This window comes from Globicephala melas, chromosome 1 (assembly GCF_963455315.2).
Source record: "Globicephala melas chromosome 1, mGloMel1.2, whole genome shotgun sequence".
Classification (NCBI taxonomy): domain Eukaryota; kingdom Metazoa; phylum Chordata; class Mammalia; order Artiodactyla; family Delphinidae; genus Globicephala; species Globicephala melas.
Genome location: NC_083314.1, coordinates 166,648,287 through 166,672,505, shown reverse-complemented (window position 1 = coordinate 166,672,505; position 24,219 = coordinate 166,648,287). Strand labels below are relative to the sequence as shown.

At 47.1% G+C, this 24,219-nt stretch overlaps 1 protein-coding gene across 1 annotated transcript; it reads right to left on the bottom strand.

Moving 5' to 3' along the window:
• Nucleotides 1-1,957: 1,957 nt before the first annotated feature.
• On the bottom strand, nt 1,958-23,757 carry WASF2 (WASP family member 2). Its single transcript, XM_030872924.2, is given in 9 exon segments — nt 1,958-5,999; nt 6,921-7,074; nt 7,076-7,436; nt 9,208-9,363; nt 12,048-12,178; nt 13,200-13,317; nt 15,428-15,581; nt 16,110-16,244; nt 22,966-23,757. Coding segments are annotated over 9 exon segments (1,497 nt in total). The 5' UTR covers nt 23,096-23,757; the 3' UTR covers nt 1,958-5,841.
• Between the last annotated feature and the right edge of the window lie 462 nt (nt 23,758-24,219).

The window sequence follows — 24,219 nt, the reverse complement described above, 5'->3', positions numbered from 1 at the left end:
CAGGACTCCTGCCACCATGGTACTGACAATTCTACCATGAAGAGATTCTTTTGGGTGTGAAAGGCTTATTTTTTGTCTTCCAGCTTCAGGCCCCCCCCCGACACCTCTTCTCCTGGGGCTAAGGCTGGCTTGGGGAGCACCTGAAACAGCTCCTAGCCGCATGATCTGGGAGGGAACTAGCTGACAACCACCCCAGAGCAGAACTTACAGGAAGTGATGCCAGGTTGCCCTGGCCGCTGGGTGACCAGGAGGGGGCAGTGAGGAACTGGCGGAGGGAGCACGAAGGGAGGGGTGGCTCCTGAGGACTTTGTGTGAGGTCTGCTTGCACCTATGTGTGTTCCTGTAACTGTGTGCTGATCTGTGCCCTTGTTTGCACAAGGATAAGACTCTCTGTGCAGTGTGTGCACATCTCCGTGTGTATCCATGTCCGAGTGTGCATAGATGCACCCATCTGAACAGGTGTGTGCATATACTGAAGGCATGCCCGACGGAAGCCCCAGCCCATACCTAGGGAACTCACTTTGTCCCAGGCAGTTGAGGGCACAGGGTACTTCTAACTATAAAGGTCTAGGATAGCCAAACCCTCAGTCTAGCCCACTTGATTTCAAAGTAAGAGCAAAAATAACCATCACCTATAAAACTGGGCACCAGGGGGTAGGGTAGACTGTAACAGAAAACCTTTAACACACCCCCTCACACCAAAGACCATGATGCTAGATGCAGAGATTCTGAAAACGGTTTAAGTTCCATGGTGGACAGAGCACAAGAGACCCATGTGCGAACTATGGCTCTGCTCCTGGCCAGCTATGTGATCTTAAGCAACTCAACCTCTCTGAATCTTTTTCTCGTGTGTAAAATGGGAGACTCTTGGTTCATGAGGTTGAAATAAAATGTATGCAGTCTTGGGCAGGTAGTAGTAAATGCTCATTCTTCTCAGGATTAGCCCAGAGAGCTGAAGCTCCCAAGCGGAGGAGCCGGAATTCAAGCTCAGGCCTCCTTCTTCCCAGAACCACATTCCTTCCCTCCAATTCCCCACCAAGGGCGGCTCCTGACACCACCATTTTGTCTTCTCCCAGGGCGGGCGTCTGGCTGCCTGTCAGTCACCGGCCTCGGGAAGCCAAGTGCTGACTAAACACAGGCCTGAGCAGAAGGGTGGAGCGAGGGGCTCCGCCCGGGGCGAGCTGGCTCCCGCGCCCCCTCCCCTGCACCCCACCTCCAGCGATGAGCTCAGAGTGGCTGGCGCAGCACTTGCTGACAATTCAAAACTTCTGCCCCCTCTCCTCGGATGCCAGCGGGTGACTCTCTCTGAACAGCAGGCGTGACCAGCCAAGTCACCAACCCTGCTCCCAACCCTCTCCCGGGGCCACCGCACTGTTTGCTGGGCCCAGAACTGGGTGTCTATTCATATTACCCCCAGGGACAGTCACCCGCAGCAGCTGGGCTCGGAACAACCGTTGCTTCCTGGGTAGGTCATTTTTTGGGGGTCAGAATATAAACCCAGCTCCCTCACCTTCCCAGGCAGAAGGGGCATGCAGCACCCTAAACCTTTTATCGGATTCCATTGTAAATCATTCTATTTAAGGTAAGTTGCTTGGGTCTGAGAGGCAGACAAGATGCCGGCCAGATGTTGGGAGGCAGCATCAGCATTCAGCCTGTGTTCCTCTCCTGCCTGATGCAAGGAGTCTCCCTGGCCCCAGCACCCCCCTCTCAGCCAGCTGAGGGCCTCTAGGTCCCCCAGTTGGGTCTCACCCTAACCCAAAATGGTTTCCGGCCTTCATTCCCCCACCTCCTGCACAGGGTGCACCATCCAGGCCCAGAGGCCTCCCGCCCTCCAAGCCCACCCACACCGACCACCCTCTGGAGCTCTGGCCACCACCCGTGGCTATCAGTCGTCCCCTTATAAATGCTTCTCCCATTACACACATATATGTGCACACACACACACCCCAGAGGTGGCTGCATGGTTACAAAGACTTTATCAAATTATTTAAGATGTTGGCATTTATGCATTCGCATGTATACGTAAAACAATTACACAGAATCTTCAGGTCACTGGGGTGCTAATGTGGTACACACACGAGCCTGGCAGGGACTCAAGTAGGACCAGGCTTGGAGGCATGGGGCTTTGAAAAACTAGTCCTCCTTCTAAGGACCTGAGAGGAATAGGGTGACAAGGAAAGGGTCACGTCAGGGGTCTGGCTTAACCCCTGAAGGTTAGAGCTCAGAGCTGCATCTCAAGCTCCATTCCCATCTTCAGGGGAAGGGGACTCATTTTCAGACTGTAACCCCACTACGTAACAAGCCCACTCCCTAAAATCCTGATGTGGCAAACACACCCAAGAATCCACTGGACAGGTCCTCATAAATATATTTATATCAGAGAAAACAAGGCACTTCAGGAGCATGATGGCTCTCTCTCCTACACATACATCATTCTAGACAGAAAGTAAAAATTGGTTAGTTTCTCAAGTGAGTTAAGTGACTAAAGTTAATACAGTAACAAAATTGTTCCCTAGCCCTTCCTGAGGCACATCTCTGGGTGACACCTGGTCCCAGGTCGGCTGAACCCCGGTAGAGCTCAAAGCCCCCAGGAAGCCTGACCTCTCTCCTGAGCAAAAGCCCCTGGCCTTGGGGTCACTGCCCCCCTCCTCAAGCCCTGAGGTCAGGTGAGGGGGGTTGCAGTGGGCAGCAGGCTGAAAGCAGAGCTGGGACACGGTGGGAATGCTTACGCAGGGTCACCAAAGCCACAGAGACCTCAATCTGTCCGAGATGGCGCTGCCGAGCCGGAGAATCGGCGCCACGCGAAGAGATTTCACATTAGCCCTGACAACACTGCCTCAGCTCTGCGGTGACACCGGCCAGGGTCATTTCTGAGGGCGCTTGAGCTTCCGTTGGAGGCGAGCTGGAGCTCGGGCCAGCTGCTCGGAGCCTCCAAGGGATCGCTGAGCCTGCCCCCTCCCCGTGGCTGCTCCCTTGGAATGTACTCATCTCACAACCAAGGCAGAGTCACAACTCACTTCTGACACTGCCGAGTGGAAGGAAGCTGGGCCCCTGGGCCACAGGAATGGGGGCAGGTCCCCTGGGCTGGGCAGAATAGGGAAGGGAGGCGGCTCCTTGGCTTCAGCCCTTAGAGTCCTTAGGGGCCATTGCTCCATACTCTTACCAGCCTCAGCCCAGTTTAAATAATCACTAAACTTCGCATTCTACAATTACAGGATTCCAAAGATAACACAATTACCTGCATAGGGTCCTTTATCATCTTAAAGGGCTCTGTGTTTAAAGAAGCTTTTTTTTTTTTTTTTTGGTGCACATATGCATAAGTAGAGCCCAGAGGGCCTCTCGGCTGACTGGGTCCCCAGCCCCCCGAGCTGAGGAGGCTTCGCAAGGCCGGCTGCTACAAAGCGCCGAGCTTGGCTGCATAGATTTTAATGAGAGCATCGGGCAGAGCTGTGCTGTTGCTCTCCGGGACTTTCAGATCATTACCAAACCAGCTGTAGGATGAGAACACAGCATATCGAAACCCTAGGAGGTCACTGAGCTAATGATCTAATCCTACCTTCTGCAGGCAGTGGCCCTCCCCACCTCCTCCTGCCCCCAGCCCTTTCCAAGGCAGACTCCGTCCATTCCAGAAGCCAGGCCAACACCGCCCCCTTCAAGGTCAGAGAAGAATGATAGTGAGTAGTGCTGGCTCCCCCTTCTCCGGAAAGGAGGGGGATGGGGGTAATTTAGTCAAAGCCATTAGGCCCAAACCCTGGCCTAGCCAGGCCCCAGCACTCCTATTTGGGAGAACCACTGCCCTCCACCTGCCACTTTGGTCACTGCTGGGTTGCAGCCGGGGGCACCTTCGACAGCCATTTTAGAGTTCTGAAGAAAGCACCTTCAGCTTCCAGAGTGCACAGTGGGAGGCAAGGAGGGGGTGCACACCGTCTGGTACGCTCAGCACTGGGGCCTGACGCCAGCCCTGTGCCAGAGATGTGTGATCTAGGAGAGGAAGGAGGGCACACTCTGGAGCAGCCCCTGCAGGAGGGCACGCTGGCCTCTAAAGACTCGGTCCCCACGCCCCAAGTTCACAGCAAGAAGGCTGAGGGGGAGATTCAGCCAGGGCACAGCGGCAGTACCCACGATTACACCCTCTCCTCAAGCCGGAGGGGTTGATGAGGGCTTTGGCAATTACTATAACCATTTGCTGTGCTGGGTAGAGACAGATCCTGTTTCTCTTTGTTTCAGGGCTCGGAAAGCCGGAGAAGCCGGAGAAGCCAGAAGCCAGTTTCAGCACAAGAGGCTACACAATAGTTAGGGCAGAAGAGAAGAAACCTCACTGTTGGCCAAAGTTGACCAGTTTTTTTCTGAATAATAGCACCTGTGTATTAGCTCTGGGAAAAAGGGGGAGTGAGGGAGGGAACGTCACTGTGCAGTGAGGAGGGGAGCTGGAAACAAGACCCAGAGTCCTTCTGCCTTTCGACCCTCCTCATGGCCGCCAGCCGCCAGCGCCCCCTGCCCCGGGGCAGCTACCTGCAGCGGCTGCCAGCCCGAGGGACTGAAGTTTCTACAGTTGGAAGGACCTATGCTTAAACTGGGGAAATAAAAGGGGGAGGAGTTGCAGAGGAATTGAAAGCAGCACCTGTCACGCTGCCTACCCGCTTCCTTCTCTCACTACCTCTGGTCCCCCAAAAGGGCAGCTCTCAAGGCCAGGTGCTTGGCTGGTGATAGGAAAGGGGGAGCAAACAATTACAAGAGAGGCCATGAGGGTCTGAGCAGCACTGATAGGCCTGGCACAGGCCCTGAGCCCTTCTACTGGGACCCCCACCTGTGGTGAGGTCTGAAGTAGCACGGAGCAAGAACTGCTCTGCCCGGGCTCCAGCAGGTGCCCACCATTTGGTCCCAGAAAGCACAGGTGACTTGGAATCAGGAACTCTGGGGTCTAGCTCTGTCATCATCCAACTGTGTGACCTTGAGCAAGTCACTTCCCATCTCTAGGCTTCAGCATCATTCAACCCAGTTCCACCTTTTTCCAGTCCTGCAGTTACAAGTCTCTAAGCTTGGCTCCCGAGAGCCAGAAGAGGCCCAGATCCCTGTGTGTCAGGGCTAGTTTGGTCGTGAGTATTAGAGGTTAGAACCGGGCTGTGGTGCTTGGAGGCACCTGGTGGTGAGGGAGGGGCATTTAAGGAACGTGGAACACCACATTCAGGAGAGGGACCCTGGGAGGGAGGGAACCACCCCTGCCTCCAGAAAGGCATTGTTTCTGAGCAGAGGGGTAAGACATTTCTTTAGGGGCTGGATGGCTCCTGGAATAAAGGGCATCCAGACATAGAGATGGCTTAGCAAAAGGCAGCCTCACCCTGCTGATGAGGGCAGAAGGGGGAGGCACGGGGTATGCGGCTGCTCCGCCCTCTCAGTGCATGGGAAAGGGGCCAGCTGTGTCCAGGCAGGCTTTAGGACCAGAAGATGGCTGGCATTATTCAAAGTAGCTGAGGGCAAGGATTCTAGAAGACCACAGAAAATGGCTTCTAGGGGAAGGCACCAACTCCAAATTTAAATCCAATCAAAGGGATCTGCTTTGGGGTTTTCCCTTCTCTTCAATATGCAACAGTCACTTGAAGGGAAGAGGGAATATCTCAGCTACTGAACCTCAGGAGCCCCATGGGCCTGACCTCGGGGAGATGGGAAATACATGTTGATTTGGAGGAAGCACTTGGATATATCTTTGGTTGCTTCAGGGAAGGCTCTGGCCCCTTGAGATTCTTTTTTTCCTCCCTTTTTTCCCCTTGGGACTGTCGGGGTAGGCATCAAAGGAGGCAGGTAGGAAGGAAAGAAAAAGGAAGCGGGCAGCAGGCAGAAGAGTTAATCCGACCACTCGTCCTCATCAAACTCAGAGGAGTCATCTTCTGAGTCGCTGTACTCCACAGCAATGCGACGTGACAAGATGGTGGCCACGTCGTTGCCCACAACATCCCGCTTCTCTTGTTCCCGCTGCTCCTCAACCCTGCGCAGCTGAAAGCCTGGTGGGAGAGAGAGAGAAGGGTTAAGGGGTGCGTCAGTCTCCGAATCCATCCAGGACTGTGGAAGAGGGAGCAGCCCCTGGTGGTGGTGGGTATTGGAAAGGACAGTGAAAAAGAAGGACCCTCTGGGAAAGCAAGATCCTCAGGACAAGTAAAGACAGGTTTTATGAAATTGTGGCCCCAGTGCTACAGGTGTGTCTGAAAGGAGCCTGCCATTCTTCCCAGTTTCCACGCTTCCCAGTTTCTCAGGCTGGTGAGGATGGTACTTCTCCCAAGACTGAGTGGGGAGTGGCTGCCAATCCCCACCTAGTGGGCACTCAGTCTGCCCAAGTCATTGATTTTCATGAAGCTCAGCTGCCTTAGGTTGTCTCCACTAGACAACCCTTCAGTTCCTGGAGGATCAGACAGAAGAAACCACTCCAGTCCCTTGGGACCAGAACCAGCCTCTGACAGAAAGAGAATAAATGCCCCATGATGGTGAGATGATGATGAGGGAGGGCAGGAAGGTAGGGTGAAAGGAAGGGAAGGGGATAGGAGAAAAAGGGCAAACATATGAAAGGCAAAAAAGTGGAGGACAAGGAGTGTGTGAGTCCAGCTGAGGAAGTACCTTCTAAGACAGTGATTCTTGTTTTTCTCTGGGGCACAAAATGGATGCAAACATACACAAAGCATAAATTTCCAAGGAGTTCAAAGATCCCACGATAAGAAGTCTTTACTTTAAACCAAGGTGGAAAGAAATATAAACCTCTGTATTTTTAGAGTGAAGCCTTTCTTCACGCTGATCTGAGGTCTTAATCTCTCCCCACCCAACGAAAGCTATTCCCTTGGAAGGTCGCAGAACCCCTTGTCCACCCTCCAATCAGTCTTCCAGCTGCAGAAAGACAAGGCTTCATGATCCCGGACCCACCATTGGGATTTTACCTTGACGGATGGCTGAAAGCAAGTCGCTGCGGGCATCGCTCACAGGAGGCAAGGAGGACTTGGGCTTGGTGGTGTCAGAAAGTGGTGGAGGTGCAGCAGGCTGGCCATCTGCACCACTGAAAGGGGGAGGAGGGGGCCCCGGAGGAGGGGGGGGGCGGGGGAGGCGGAGGTGCTCCTCCTGCTGGTTGGGACAAGGGAGGTGGTGGCAGAGGTGAGTAGTCAGCTGCTGGCGGTGGGGGAGGAGGTGGAGGGGCAGCAAAATCGGGGTGAGGTGGGAAAGATGGGGGTGAAGGTGGTGGTGGCGTCCCTGGAGACCCAAATCCTCCAAGCGGTGGTGGGGGTGGAGTGCTCATCATCGGAGGTGGAGGCGGAGGGGCAGGTGGTGGAGCAAACCCAGGTTTGGGGCCTGGCGGAGAGCCCAGAGGAGGAGCTGGTGGTGGATGGCTTGGGCTGACCACACTGGATCTTTTGGGCCCAGCTAAGCCAGACCCTCTTTGGATACTGTCTGCTGGGTAGCTAAAAGGACAAAGCAAAAAGACCCACCATCACTCTCAGGATGCAAACCTCCACTTTTAGTTAAGTTTATCTATAAGCCTAGGTTCATTTTGGTTGACAGTATCAATTCATTTTGCCTCAAATAGAAAGAAGAACCTGGGGATGGTCAGAACAGACCAACAATGGAATGGGCACCCTTGTAAGGTAATGAGCATCCCATTAGCAGAGGAGTATAAGCAGAAATTGAGAAAAACTACCTGAAAAAAGTGGACTTAGGATTTTTCCAACAGGTAAGGGCTGGCCAAGATCCTCTCTTAGGTCCCCCTCAAACTTTTCAGCTCTCCAAGGGAAGGCACCCTTCTAAGAAGAAGGGTCAGTTCAATCTTGGAGCCAGGACTAAGAAGGCACGCAAGAAAGAACTGGAATAAAAATTCAAACACCACTACCCACAGGCTCTGCTCCACAGGCTATTAACATTCACCAGATCTTACGAGGGCAGGAAATCCAAGCCAAGCTGACCGAACCTGAGCGGGGTACAGATTTAGGTGAATGTACCTTCAGTGCTCATGTGGAAAAACTTGAGACAGAACGAGGGCCTGAGGATCAGCAGAGACGGGAAATGAATGTGCTGCCAGACTTGACCCGGGTTGAGAGAGAATTAAGGTGCACCTCTCCTGGGTCAGGCCTACTTGACTGAGGCTGCAAGGTCTCAGGCCATGTGTGAGACTGCAGGGATTCTTTTTCCACCTTTTTATCTGCCCTACACTAATAGCTACTCCTTAGAAAAGCATCCATCTTGGAATTTTCCACAGACCTTCGAGCCTTAGCTGCATCCAACATGGCAACAAGCAGGAAGTGATTTGGGAGGCAGAAGGAGACTTGGGATTAGTGGTTTCAAGCGCCAAGAATGGGGCGGGCGGTGGGGGTGACAGCACTGCTTTAGGTCTCCATCTGAGGGGTCTTCAACATACCCAATCTCTGATTAAACAGTGTCCAAGGAGACAAGCATACTTTTCAAAGCTCTCACTTGTCAGGCATCAGAAAGAAAAGTAACTATGAGGAAACACTGAAATCTAACACTCCTCAGATCCCTTCCTCTTTCAGCCATTACTTGCTAACTCTTCCTCTATATACCTCTGCCAGGGACACTGACAAATACCAAAATGGTCAGATTCTAAGTTTCATCTCTTTTTCTTTTGTTTCCTTCTTTCTGGAGATTTTATCCACGGTGAAATGGACCAGAGGTGACAGGAGAAAAGGGTGACTATCTTCTACGTTCCTAGATAACTGGGAAGGAGGCTGTTCAATATTTTATGTACAGCAGGAGATTATACCACTTTATGTCATGCTGAGTCAGAGCCAAGTAAAAAAAGCAAGAGATAAGTTGGTGACTTCTATCTGCTCAGGTGTAGCTAGTAGTTAAGAACACAGGCTCTGGAAAGAAAGCCTGACCTGCTTTCCAATCATGACTGACCTGCTTTCCAATCATGACTCTGCCTCTTACTGGCTGTGAGATCTTAGGTAAGTTCATTGACCTCTCTGTGCTTCACTGTTTACTCATCTGTAAAATGGGTACCTATCTCAAGAGGACTCTTGTGGGGATTAAGTAACATATATAGTGTTTGGCATAATGCCTGGCACTTTACAAACACTTAATAAATACTAATTATTTCTATTATCTAGACACACTTGTCTGGAGTCACTTTAGTGGTCCTGGCCTGGATTTAGAACTCTTACTTTGTTCTTGAGCATTTAACCACCCCTAGTAGATGGAAGAGGTATCACCATTTACCTGAATTCTGCTGGTGGGGGAGGCAAGCTGTCCTCAGAGAAGGAAGGAGAAGGCGGAGAAGTGGAGTCTGACTGTGGTGGTGGTGGGTAGTTGCTTGCATCCACGTTATCAACAGACCCAACGCTGCCATTCTGGTACACCAAGGTGGGTGGATACCTGACAATGAACCCAATGCCAAAACTGTCATTTAAAGTCTGAGTGGTACTCTCTTATTTTCTTAAAAGACCCCATAAAAATGCATTTGATACAAAAGCTATTAGGGAGAAATAAAATTAGTATATTTCTCATATAGTTTCTGTTGTACTGAAGTTTTATTTTAGGACTAAATATTCTATTGTTAAATATCTCCCAGGACTTCCCTGGTGGCGCAGGGGTTAAGAATCTGCCTGCCAATGCAGGGGACACGGGTTCGAGCCCTGGTCCAGGAAGATCCCACATGCTGTGGAGCAACTAAGCCCGTGAGCCACAACTACTGAGCCTGCGTGCCACAACTACTGAAGCCCGTGCGTCTAGAGCCCGTGCTCCGCAGCAAGAGAAGCCACCACAATGAGAAGCACGCGCACTGCAACGAAGAGCAGCCCCCGCTCGCCCCAACTAGAGAAAGCCTGCGCGTAGCAACAGAGACCCAATGCGGCCATAAATAAATAAATTTAAACAAACAAAAAAACCTCCCAGATATTTCTTTTGTTTTTTCCCCCACTTGCTGTAGTTGTAATTTATTTATTTAAAAAGAATTTTTATTGGAGTATAGTTGATTTACAATGTTGTGCTAGTTTCAGGTGTACAGCAAAGTGAATCAGCTATACATATACATATATCCACTCTTTTTTAGATTCTTTTCCCATATAGGTCATTACAGAGTACTGAGTAGAGTTCCCTGTGCTATACAGTAGGTCCTTATTAGTTATAACATAGTAGTGTGTATATGTCCAACCCAATCTCCCAATTTATCCCTACCCTCTCCCAGATATTTCTGTTGGATTGTCTGTAGAAATGGGACTGAACCCAGATTATCAAAACCATGCTGTTCCTTTCCCAATGTTGGCCTTGTCAAACCCAGCAGTTCTTTGAAATTCTCTCCCAAATGTTAGGAGCAGCCCAGACCCAAATCCCAAAGTCTGTCTTGCAGCAAAGGGCAAAGCCAAGCCCCAAGGCTAGTGAGCTGCAAGCACATGACTGGCACACAGCCTGGTTTTGAGGTCGGCAAGCCTCTGGAGCGCTCAAAGGCCAAGGAGGCATCTGATTGCAAAACCAAGCTGAGGACAAATGCAAGTTGCTGTGTGGTAGTTAGACGTGGTCTCTTATCTAACAAAAGGAGCTGCTGATTAAAGTGGGGTGCTAGGGCTTGCCTCACGAAAACCTGTCCCTCATAGCACTGGGCCTTGGGTGAATTTGCTCTGGGTGAACAGCAACAAACTTCTAAACAAGCACGAACATACCAAGCAGCAGCTAACAAAATGTGGCCTGTTCTGCTCCACCTCCCGCTTCTTTCCACCATTGTTGGATTATAAGGAACTCATCTAAAGCAGACCCCAGGGAGAACAGAGTTGGAGGGAACTAACTGAGTCAAATGATGCTCTGATGTGGAAAATCCCCAAGGCCTGAAGCCCTATAGACTTGGCATATCTCTTTACAGGCTCACCAACAAGCATGTCCAGGTAGAGCAGCCATGCAGCCTGATCCAAAGTCCTTATTTTCACCACCTCAATACACACACACACACACACACACACACACAGTTGGTCGGCATCCTGAACATGCTTCTGCCCTCAGAGTCACTGAACCTTCATACAACAAGGGCCTGTCTGAACAGGAGGGACCACAGAACAAAATGGCCCCTTTTTATTGGGAGGTGAAGATAATGGAGGTACCCTCAGGGCTGATTCCCCTGTAGAAAGAAAGGCTCATTTTTCCTCTCACCATCCTCATCACTCTTTAAAACAAATCTCTTAATCTAGGAAGAACAAGTGTCAGAAGTGTCAAGATTTCTAAAAGTCAAGATTTTCATGGTAGAATTATTCCTAAAAGCAAGAACAACTCAACTCTTTCCTTTTATCATTCCTAGACACCCGGCATGGGCTGGCATGGTTCTCTGACAGCCAGGATGCAAGGTATTTAGGGGAAAAACCAGGGCGACATTTATGCCAAGCAATCGTGGTGACTTGGCTTTGAATGTCACACAGGTCGGACACCAGGATAAGCATCAAACCAAGCTTTAAAACCATTTTTTTCCTTTTAAACCTCTAGTGTGATTTGGTGTTGGGAAATGGGGTCAGACTGACATCTACCATTTCTTCACGGAAATATATAGCCTCAATATTGGCCGCACGACCTTTCCCACACTGTCTCTGAGGTCTGCTTTCAGTCCCTTGGCCAGCCTCTCTCCCAAGACTGACAAAGGCTGACTGAAAAGTTGCTTTGGTGATGTGCACAAATTCTCTGCCTGGCCCTCCCCACTCCCACGAAATGCCCAGCTCTTTAGGCACAACCTTCAAATCAATGCTCTGGAGGCAAAGGCCTCCCAAAGCCACTTTTCTTCCCTTTCTAGTCTTTCCTTTGAGTGCCTCAGACATACCAGTGTCTGGCAGAGCAAGGGCACTAGAAGCCATAGGCTTTATTTTCCAGACCACTCTCGTCGCCAAGTCTCTTGATTTTTTTAGCAAATTTTAATCACCAGATGGAGGCACTTTAAAGTAGCTGATTAACAGTGGTATTGATTTAAGCCACACAGCAAGACTTCAGGGGGTATGAAAGGTGTCACACCAGAGCTGTCAGACTGTTGCCCCCAGGTGCCCAGCCCCTTCAAAGAATGCTACCAAGAGGAGAGAAGCATCACCTACCCAGAAGGCCCCAGCTTTTCTTTGGATTCTACAAATTCTTGACCCATCTTCATTTTCTCCCACTCTTCCTTACGTGTCTTGATTTTACGTGGGTTTACATTTCCTCGATTTGGATTATCCTTCTTCTCTTTCTACAATGAAAAGAAACAGAAAAGCCTTAATAAACATTTCCCAAAGTTCTTCATTAAAATTCCACCCAGCTTCATGGATATATACCCAAGAGAAGATTTGCCTAGACAACATACAGTAACTATAGAATTTACAGAATTGCTGGGTTTAGAGTGACCTAGAGGCCATCTAATCCAAACCACCTCCTGGGCTCAAACACATTTCCTCAATCCCATACTCAAACACCTCTACCCACTACCTCTTTGGGTAATTCATTCATGTTTTTCAGCAGCTCCAATTGTTAGCAGTTAGTAAACAGCTATTTATTATTTGTTATGCCGCAAAGGTCAGTCAAGAGAGAAGAGAAATAATGATAGCGGTAGATATCTGGGACAGATATAAGGAAATAGTTAAAGAACAAACCAAAACAACCAATGAAGAATTCTTCAGCCTGTGCAGCTGCACTAGCCCCTGGCGCTCTCTTGGGCCTCCCGGCAGCCATGCTAATGGGATTGTGAGGTTGCAACTGGTAGGTCATATGCTTACACACATCACTGGCAGCCTAAGGGGAGGGGAGCATCTACCAAAACCAGGCCTATGCCCCCACCACTGCCTCACCCAACCAGTAGTCAAGGTGTTAAACCACTCTTGTTGCAAATCAAACACTGTAGAGCCTTGTGCTGATCTCTGAGAAATGAGCTGCAAAACTGGCAGGGAAGGGAACTAGCCTAGCTTGAGTGTCCAGCAGAGTCACGTGCAAATTGCAAGAGAAATAAATGGTGAATAGAAAAGTCAATTTCTAAAACTCAGCCTGAATATACTCAATTGTTAATAGCACCGGGAGGAACAAACACATTTTTGGTGTGATTTATACTTTCATCTTGGTTGTGCTTGGAGTGGACACATTTTTTTTTAAGAGTCTCACCTGACATCCACGCAAGCAGCCACTCGGAATGATTACTTAACATAAGACTGGCTTCCTTTTTATCCCCCCTCCACAGTCGTGCCTACTGATGTGTAGAACAGAGGCCCCTTTCCCCTCACCCTATGCTTTCTCTTCTCTTTCATGATATCCTTGGTGTCCTGCAGCATCTTCTCCTTCCAAAGATCAAAGAAGTACGAAGGGTCTGTGTAGAATTTGAGTGCCTCTTTCCCATCGTCCCTTGGACAGAAATGAAGACAAGTAGCTGTCAGAAGACAGATGAGCTCCCAACCAAATCCAATATTCCAAACACCTACCAGTTAGCAGTTTTTACTCTGAGGAATCAAGAAGTCATTCAAATCGACTGCATATTTCCTCTCCCATACCAGCGTTCCAAAGCCCCTGAATGGCACGGCACCTCTTTACTTATCTGGCTTTTTAAGAACCTTAGCCTTACTTTCAATTCCTGGTAGAGGAATTTGCATGGTCAGGGCAAGAATGGGCTATAGCAGCAGGGATCCTGATTATGGCTAATGATCTCCATGGCTGCAGACACCTCCCTGAGGACATTCTGATATCTTGGCACATTAGATGGGATTTCTGTCACTGGTTCCCCTACCACCATCAATTGCCCAGGTCTCTGTAGGAAGCATTAGTGGCTTTCTACCCACCCAAAACCTGTGCACACATGTGCAGGTTCACGTGTGTACACATGTATGCACATACACACATGAATGTGTATATGTGTGCAGCTGTTATTCTTCTGTAAATACAGACAACCACAGCATTCCACCTACTTGCTTCCTTCCGAAAGAGCTCAGCATCCACCCCCACCCCCCAGCCACAAGGGGGCCCCAGTGAGAAAAGATGGCCAGCTGTTTTATGACCACAAGATTTCATTACCATCTCTTAGTGGCTGTGAAAGAGGTAGAGTGAGCTACTGAGTGTCGATGTAGAGGCATCTACCAGACTCGATGACCCTGGTTGGAATCCTGCACTTTGGCATGGCTGAGTCTCTCCCATTCTCCAGAAAGCATGCACTTAGGGGTGGATATTTATTTTAACACTACTCTGAACTAAAAAGAACTGGAAAGGTAATTCTTTCCTAACCTCCAAGCCTATCACAACACACAGAAACCATTTCCTAATCATGCACTAATGATTTTTATCTTAAATCTTGTTCTGAGTTAGCCACACCACCACTCTTTTCTGTTAGGCTAAATCCAGAAAACTGAGAGGAGAATGTTAAAAAGGAAAATACCCTACATTAACTGAAAAATAAACTTGTCTTACCATAGTCCCTTCAATATTATCAGGTGTGTAGTCTTTTCCTGCCCTACAACCCCTCTGCCCAGATCCAACTAGGCTAAATGATGCAGGCTAGAGAGTCAACTCTACGCCCTGCTATGTTAGCTGGCCCCTTTGAGAGCCAAGGGGCAAACGTAATTTCACACAGTAATAATAATAGGATAGATGCCATGTACTTCCTCTGTATCTGTGTGAGAAGCGACCATGCTCCTATTCTGGCTCTGTGGATCAGGTGGGCGTCCTTGAATTTCACACACATATTCTACTTTGCAGTACACCCATGTCTCACAGAAGACATCTGCCTCCAGCTATCTGTAATTACTTTTACCTGTTCCAAAGATAGTTATGGATGCGAGCAAGATAAATATTCGCTTTCTGCCCCTGCTTGGAAATTTTTTGCACGATAACACTAGAGACTACTAGAGGGGAGGGGCTTTAAGTTGTCTATAAGACTACCTTTTTCAAGTCCAGCCACAGCACTGTAGGTCCTTTCAGAGGGGAATGATGAAAGGATGTTCAAAACGAAGTGAACGACACTCATTTGGAAGAATGCCAATTACTCCTTAAGCTCTGGAAGGACCCTCAGGGCCCAGAGCAGCCAGTCCACAAGGCTGGCCCCACTAACACGCCCAAACATCTGGTAATCTAGTGGTTTCAGAGTAAGTGGGAGCCTTGCTAGAATGTTGCCCCTGGGATGCATGCTATAGGACTGCCTTGTAACAAAGTCCTTTTGGTTCTATAGTAACTAAATTCCTTGGATGGAATCCAAGATGGACCTGGCTTGTACCAAAGTAAACTCTGCAGCATGCAATGCTATAGCAAACTTTCAATATATATTATATTCACTATGAGTTTAAGAAACCAAACAATAATAAGTGGCAACTGTTTATATGGTAAACGTTAGCTTCTGCTGCCACAAGCAACTCTGGGGTAGTAGTATGCTTTTTGATACAATCCTCTGATGTAAACAACATCTTTAAATAAAAAGACAATCTAGTGTTGTTAACCACAGGCTGAAAAAGGTAGAAGCTAGCCAGGTTACCTGTAAGGGGTCAGATTGTTGAGAGGTGGAGGAGTATCACAGGTGTTGTATGTTTCCAAGACAGGTATGGGGAGAGAGTTTCTGTCAAAAAGCTTCTGGTCTTGAACGGTAGAGCTTCTGAAGGCCTTTCGGGTGTTGATTCCTTGTAGTGACACTGAAAGAAGATGGAAGGCATTAGAAAATGGATGACAGGCTATTTGAGCAAACACTGAGTCACACCAGTCGGAGAGGCCTCAGCTGCTGCATTTCTTGGCTGCGGCTGTCTGCAGCCAGGATTTTTTTTTTTTTTCTCCCCCTCTGGGGAAGCCCCACAAGGCTGTCAGCAGCCCAGCCATTTCATGACTGAACAAAATGAGGCAACACAAAGGTTTACTATGTGGCCAGATCTAGCAGGCCCCTCCTTAGGAGGAATGAATCTTCCAAGTACTTTTATGGTAGCAAAATACGACTGGGGGGAAGGGGAATTTGAGAAAGAGGGGATTGGGGGAATGGGAGAAAGGGAGTGTGTGGAGGTGTGGTAGAGATTAAAAGGTTTCTTTACATCACCCAGGCTTGTGTCGTTTCAAAGCAGAACTCCATAAGTCTCTGTGATTTCTCCCCTCACTTTTTTATAAATCAGGAAAAAAAAAATCCTAAGCAACTGCTCAGCAGAGCCTGCAAACGCTGAGCTCAGCTTCCTTACCTTCTTCTTCCTTGGGATCCAGCTGAGTGACTTTAACTTGTAGGCGGTCGACCCTCTCAGCAAGGGAGCTTACTCGAGAGGCAAAAGTATTTGCCTGAGTGAAGAGCTCTCCAAAAATGTCCTCGGCATATTTACCTGAGAGAGCAAAGAAACCAAGTCACTAGTGCCTAAAAGTGACATACATGGTCAGAAAAACTGGCTACTAAAGACTGTATTTCCCACCTCCCAAACACACCCACCCACCCCTCTAAGATGGTTCAGGCTACGTGCAGAGCTTGCTCCTGGAGACAGAGACATACCCTCCAGAGCCTGGGCAGCCTGCACGTGCTCTATAACTAACAGAGTCTTCTTGGCAAAATGAACTGACATGGAACTCAAAACAGGATGAATAAAATCAAAAGGTGTTATCCAAAAAACTAATCCTAGAAGAGTGGAGAGTATGTCTATACATTTGCCTATAGCCCTTAGCCCTTTGCTGCTCTGTAAAAGCACCTTGTAAAAGTGCTTCTGGAAAACAGATTGGGAGTTAGAAGGACCTTCTATGTGTTTACAATTAACATGAAAAATAAGAAATCACATCCTTAGTGGAGCCCCAAAAGTACGCTGAACAACCATGATGAGATGTGGTATCTTTGAGGGGCCCTGAACTTACTAACAACTCATAATAGAGACATAACTTCTTCTAAGAGGTGAAAAGGTTATTTTATGTTTTATGACCTACAACTTTGAAAGTCTTTGCTTTAGGTTATAATCCTTCAAATCTACATCTCAGGGAACAAGTGGAAAGCTGAAACATTCAAGCTCTCCCTGAAAAACAACATACCAGTGGTCTCATTCCACAATGTCTTGTTTTTTAGAAAAAGAAAAGAGTTCCGTACTTTCAACCCTGGAATGCAAGGAGAATTTGCAGCCAAAGAAACATAAAAGCAATCTGACACTACCTCCATATTGTCATTCCAAGCCACAAAGCACATTCTTGCTAGAATGAAAAGTGGTGCATACGAATAAATACACCATCTGAGTCTGTTACTTGCAAGGTGAAGGCAGGCATAAGTTACTGTGCCCAACCAAAAGATCATTTCTTTGAGAACTATTTAAAGTAGGCTCTTACTTCAGTTTCTAAACTACATTTATTCTTAGTCCATACTTGAGGGGAAAAAATTAGATCAAAAGGCCAAAACTGCACCTTCAGGGTGAAATGCAGCTCACTCAATGCAACCTGGAAGGTAAGGATAAGACCAATCAACAGCATATTTTGAATTGCTGGTAAATTTAGTCAATAAAGAGTTTCTAATCAAGGAAGAAGCAAGTCTTTGCATACTGAATGGTTCTGTGATCTAAACAACCATGGGAAGCTCCTGAGCTCAAAGGACTGAAATTGGCTAACAAGCTGCACTTCTACAGGGCAGGTTGAGAATCCAATCTGATCCCTGATAATATGGCTAAGTCGTATAAGAACCATACTGTACTGACTCACAGATATAGAGAACAAACTAGGGGTTACCAGTGGGGAGAGGGAAGGGGGGAGGGGGGTAAGACAGGGTAGGGGATTAAGAGGTACAAACTACTGTGTATAAAATAAACAGGCTACAAGGATACATTGTACAGCATAGAGAATAGAGCCAATATTTTATAATAACTATAAATGGTGAATAACCTTTAAAAATTTTGAACCACTATGTTGTACACCTGACACTTACATAATATTGTAAATCAACCATATCTCAAAAAAAAAAACCCCAAACCAAAAACCATACTGTATCATGCTTGCCTAGGTAACGAATAACTGTGATCAGAAGACTATATAACAGAGAAACACACATTAAGCATAGAAAATAAACCAGGCTCAAAAATATATGTTAACCATCCAGCTGTTCTGGAGGAAAAGAAAACCCCAAGTCAATTTACCCTTAGGTCACCGCGAGAGTACGCAGGATTTCCTGCTCCTCAGTGAAGGGAGCAGTGATAGTGGGAGTAGAAATCAGTGTGGCACAATGGTTTAAGATGAAATCATACAAAGAACCCCACCATATAAAATGGTAACATTGAGAATGCTATTTGAAGGGGGAGTGAGGTGGAGTGAAGGCTTCCCCACTGTCACGTTACGTCATGTCAGGCCCTAGGTATACTTAGAACTTCAAGATGATACATGGAAGAAGCAGTAGACTTCAAACCAGAAAGTCTGAATTTAAGTCTCAGTTCTTTCTACCTACACCTGTGTACTTTTCAGCAAGTCAAATTCTCCCAGCCTCAGTTTCCTCATCTATGAAATGGGGACAACTATATCTATCTCACCAAGTTGTCACAGGATTAAACAAGCCAAAAATGTAAACTCTTTTTCTAAATTAATTAATTAATTTATTTTTGGCTGTGTTGGGTCTTCGTTGCTGCACGCAGGTTTTCTCTAGTTGCAGCAAGTGGGGGCTATTCTTCGTTGCAGTGCAGCGCACGGGCCTCTACATTGCGGTGGATTCTCTTGTTGCAGAGCCCAGGCTCCAGGCACACAGGCTTCAGTAGTTGTGGCTCGTGGGTTCTATAGTGCAGGCTCAGTAGTTGTGGTGCACAGGCTTAGTTGCTCCGTGGCACGTGGGATCTTCCCGGACCAGGGCTCGAACCTGTGTCCCCTGCACTGGCAGGCGGATTCTTAACCACTGCGCCACCAGGGAAGTCCCTGTAAATTGTTATAATGAGACTCCTCCTTATATTGCTCAACCATATCAGATGACTTGTGTTTTTTTTGGCCGCGTTGGGTCTTCATTTGCTGCACGCGGCCTTTCTCTAGTTGCAGTGAGCAGGTGGGCTACTCTTCGTTGCGGTGCACGGGCTTCTCATTGTGGTGGCTTCTCTTGTTGCAGAGCACGGGCTCTAGGCATGCGGGCTTCAGTAACTGTGGCACACGGGCTCAGTAGTTGTGGCTTGCAGTCTCTAGAGTGCAGGCTCAGTAGTTGTGGTGCACGGGCTTAGCTGCTCTGTGGAATGTGGGATCTTCCCGGACCAGGGATTGAACCCACATTCCCTGCATCGGCAGGCGATAATTTCACTTATTAATTAATTAGTAATTAATAATTTCACTTATTCAGATTACCAAGATAGATCCACTATCACATCAGGACATTCATAATAGACATCTACCCCATTTTGCAAGATTCCAGAAGCAGTCTTCAACTTTTTTTTTTTTCTCTTAGCAGTAGTTTTTCAAATGAAATCTTATGTGGAAATGGAACAAGTAAAACTGATTTTTAAAAATATGAAGCTGCTCGTTTGAATTTGAGTGGGAGTCTTGGAGCCCCCCAATGGCATGGACCCACTGTACTCAGAAAACCCAATATCATAACATATCTTTTAAAATTTTATTTATTTATTTTATTTGGCTGCGCTGGGTCTTGTGGCATGCGGGATCTTTTTTTAGTTGTGGCATGTGGAATCTTTAGTTGCAACATGTGGGATCTAGTTCCCTGACCAGGGATAGAACCTGGGCCCCCTGCCTTGGGAGTGTGGAGTCTTAGCCACTGGACCACCAGGGAAGTCCCATAACAAATCTTAATGACCCAAGAAGGGGTTCCCTTTTCCTAGGTGGTCAGGATACTGATTCAGAAGTGCTGGCTGGCTGGCTGTGCCCACATTTCCTAAGATACGGCAACCTAATATGTGAAATGCCAATCTCACTGCACTGAGGGAAAATGAGAATCCTGGATATGCTATCAGGGAGCAATTCATGGCTGTGAAATCTTAGTTTTGTGCTTTATTCATTCCATAATCAGACTTTCCCTATTAGACCAAGCACTTCCGGCTAGAATATAATACATGAGGCCAAGGTCATGAGCCTGAAGCACATATGAGCCCATTCCTGCACCCCTCTCTGCTAGATGAAATCCTAGTCATCTTTCAAGGCTCGATTCAAATGTAACCTCTTCTGTGAAGCTTTCTTGACTCTCCCTATTCCCGTTATGTTCCCATTCCCCATAGGAAATATTCCTTCCTTCCCTGTATTCTCTGTGCACCAACAGCATGGAAGCATGGAAAGAGTACATGCATGAATCATTCAGCAAGTACTTACTGAGCTCCTACTGGGTGCCAGGTACTATACAAGATAGACACTGGGGTTCAAGGACAAACAACACATGATTTCTGCCTCCAAAGAACTTTCAATTTAATATAGGAGATAAATTTCAATATAATGTGGCGGGTAATAATACAGGCATGTAATAGGATCTCAGAGGGGTACTCAGTCCAACCTGGAGGAGGAGATCCCTGAGCTGGGTGGGCCTTGAAGATCAGCTACAAGGATGGCAAGGGCTCTCCAGGCAGTGGGAACAACAAAGCCACCACGTCGAAGTACGAGAGAATATGGTCTGTCTCAGAAGCTACAAGTAGTTGGTAATTCAGTTTTTCTTCCTTCTTTTTTTCCCTTTTTAATTTTAAAAGAATCCCTTAAAAAGACTGTAAAATGGGAGAAGACAGATTACAGAAAATGAGGCTGAAAAGAAAGGCAGGTCTTAAAGTCTTGAATGCCAGGCCAAGGAACTTAAATAATTCCATAGTGAGGAAGAGCAGAGATAAATACATAGCTAACATTTATACTCTTATTTTAAAAACACTTTTTAAAATGCAAAAGTTAACACAGACTTAACTTTTAAAAATTCAAACAATTCAGAATTATAAAAGTAAAAAGTAAGATTTTAGTTTTGGGCAGACCACTCTGGCAAGAGTATAGGTTTAAGATTTATAAGATTTTATACAATTTTTAGGTTTATAGATTTAAGGGGGCTGATCAGAGAAAGGGAGACCAGAGGGAGGCTAGGACAACAGTTTAGGTGAGAGTTACAGTCGGTCTAAACCAGGGCAGTGTTGGTAGAGACAGAGAGACAGGAGACAGAACTGAGAAATTCTTAGGAAGTCTGACTTTGCCTCTGACTGCTGTGTCTGCAGGCAAGTTACCTTACTTTTCTGAGCCTTCATTTCTTCATCTGAAAAATGGCAATGCCAACATCTAACGTCATAGGATTATTAAAAGGATTAAACGAGATAATCTATGTGAAGATCCTATTAAAACCCGGCTTAAAGTAGGCAATCAACAAACGTGAGTTCCCTTCTCATCCTCTCCCCATTCTCCCCTTGAGAATTATTTATTTCTTTCTCCTCTGGTAGAGTATGAGCTCCTGGAAGGCAGAGACCATTTCTTACTATTGCTGTATCCTCTCAGCATCTGGCACATAAAATATGTTCAATACATGTTTACTGGATGAATAAAGGGTCAGCTAGCTCTACAACCTGAGGAAATCTTGTTTCCACAGGCACAAGCCAACCCTGTCCCTCAGATCAACTTCCTCAAGATAGGAATGCTCTGATCACAAGTGGGAGAGTGAGCAATGGCATCCAGCAACACTACCCTGGAAAAACACCTGAGAGAGCATAACTCCTGCTGAGTGAGAATAAGAAGTATCATTAGCTAGATGTCCTTTGTCCTATAGAGAAGGAACCAGTGTGTGACTGACTTCCACCCATTTGGCTTTCTCAGGGTGACAGAAGCAGAAATGATGCTTTTAAGAAGCAGTGAGGCTCTCTGCAGCCTTCATGTGCTTCCTTGTCAGCCATACTGCTGTTGCACTGCTGTCAATGTTCCTTTGTGTAAGACAGACACTGGCGGAGTTTCATTTCTTTCTTGACGCCCCATCCAGGTTTCCCTAAGCCCTGGATCAACTGAGATGGCCTCTGAGCTAGGTGATGGCTTAGGAATCTCAGACCCCATACATCATATGGTCACAGACCTCTGTCTCCTCAGGCACCTATTTTCAAGGCAGGGCCTATTACTATCTGAGGGGGGATGCAGGCTTTCTTGATATTCCACTGTTTTCACTAAGGGCAGTGATGCAATAGGAGAGGTGAATGTCTGAAATAATTCACACCAAGATGCTTTTGCTAAGGAAGATCACTAAAATGGCATTTTGACAGAGGTTCTTATGGGAGCTGGAATGGCACTAGACAAATGCAGAGCCTATCCAAGCATCTGCCCTTCCCATATCTCGGCTCCAAGCAAACAAAGTCATCTTAATTCAGAAAGAAATCCAAACCCATGCATGTACCCCACCCAAGGCAGTCTTATTCATTCTTATCAATTAAAAAAAAAAATTACAGTTGAGCTGGCTTTCCCTCAGCTCCAAAACAGACTAGGTTAACCCCCATCTTCCTCCTAGAGAAGAATGGCTCCAGCTCCAATTTGTGTCACTGTGTTCACACAGCTTGCAAAACTCCCAATACCCCAGAGACTACAGAAGTAATTTGTACCCTGAACTTGGACTTGGGGGCTTGCAGCACAATAAAATGTGTACCAAGGCAGACAAGTCAGCCAGAATCTCTCTGAATGCATGTTTGCTTTACTTCTCTTTGGGAAGAAAAGCGGGGGGGGGTGTTGTGTAGATAAAGACTATTGGCACATTTGAGGCTTCAACAAAGTCAGGCTACATCGAATAGCTTTGTGCAATTACAGGCACATTCCCCAACCCAAGATACTGCTCTGTGAACCTCCCACTTTACACACAGAGAATTCTGCTCTGTCATTCCATCTGCAGTTTCTGCTGCAGCCCTTCCTGCCACCCTTCCCACAGATTTCTTTTGAAGCAGGTGGAGGGGGAGGGGGAGGGAACCTAGAGGGTGGTGGTAGATGAAGAAAGGGTTGAGGGGAAGAATCTGTACCAAAAAGGAGCCTCTCTTTGGGGAGGGGGTGGGAGTGGGATAAATTTTCGCACTACCTAGGGAAGGCAGATGGGGGAGAAATAGGAACACGGAGGAGAAGGAAACAAAATAAAGAGCACCAACGACCCCTGAGGGCAAAGCACAGGCTCTCTGCGGCACTCACTCAGGCTGCCCAGCTGTCGGATGACATTTGCCAGGGTGATGTTGGTCATGCATTCCAGCTCGCTTCTAACGCTAGGCAACGTCTGACGGCACAGGTGCCTTGGCTCGATGTTCCTCGTTACTAACGGCATGGTGGACCTGCTTCAGGCAACGTTCTGAATGATGAAAAACAACCTAAAAAAGAAATAACAGGAAAAGTATTACTCAACCACAAATTCCAGGCACACCAGGGCTGTGAGTCTTTTTTCCTTTTGTTTTGCTCTGATCTGAACAGCTTTAAAAATCTTCTATCTTTTTTCTGTTTTAAGCCCTCCCTTACCCCTACCACCCCTTTTAAAGGTTTGCCATTAGAGGCTTGCTGGATAAGTTTAGAAATTCTGAACTGGTGACTGCTGACTGAGGGTACACAGGCAGCATAAAAACCTAAAAACCTTAAAATAACAACTATGCTCCAACTAACAAGAGTCTCCAGAGGCAGGGACACATGGTAAGAAAACAGCCCATTCAGCAAGTCCTGGATGGTATAGATCTTAACCTTGGGGGGTCCACAACCAGAACAGATCAGATTCCAGATAATCAATTATAAGAATCAAAAAAGAGCTTTTGTCATCTGACAGTCTCCACAATGAAATTAAGTTGCCAATAATGATTCTACTGATCTGCAACAGGACATAACTTCTCCAGTCCTTCCCTGATGGAGGACTGTTAATGTACAGCTAAATACTGCCAGTATCTATTAACACTACCAAAGTTTAGTCTGTAAATTGACAGAATGAAAGAATATCAAGGAAAATTTTACACGTTCAATATATCAAACATGATGCCAAGCACCCTGCGCTGTAAGATTCCCTAGTCCTTTCTCTTCTACCCACAGCTCCCTTTCTCTCTCCCATCCGGTTCAACACACCTGGGCCAAAAGGCTCTTGAAACAGCAGGAAGTGGAGCAGATCCGGAAACCTTCCAGTTACTGTTTCTTATCCTGTCGGCTGAGCCCCTTTCCCTAGGAAATCCCCCAGCACTTTAGGTTCATGCTGAGCTATTGTTTTAGAGTTAGATTACCAAATTCCTAGCTCTACAAGGACAGGAGGAGGTTTTTTATCCAACAAAATGGATATGACTACAGCCAAGGCACATCGGGCTGGAACTGTTTCCCTATCTTGTGAAACTAAAGAAATTTAAAACAGCCTAATGGTTTTTGTGCTAGGGAAAATGGCAAATTAAATGGTAAAGCATAAAGGTAACATACCCAAGTCCC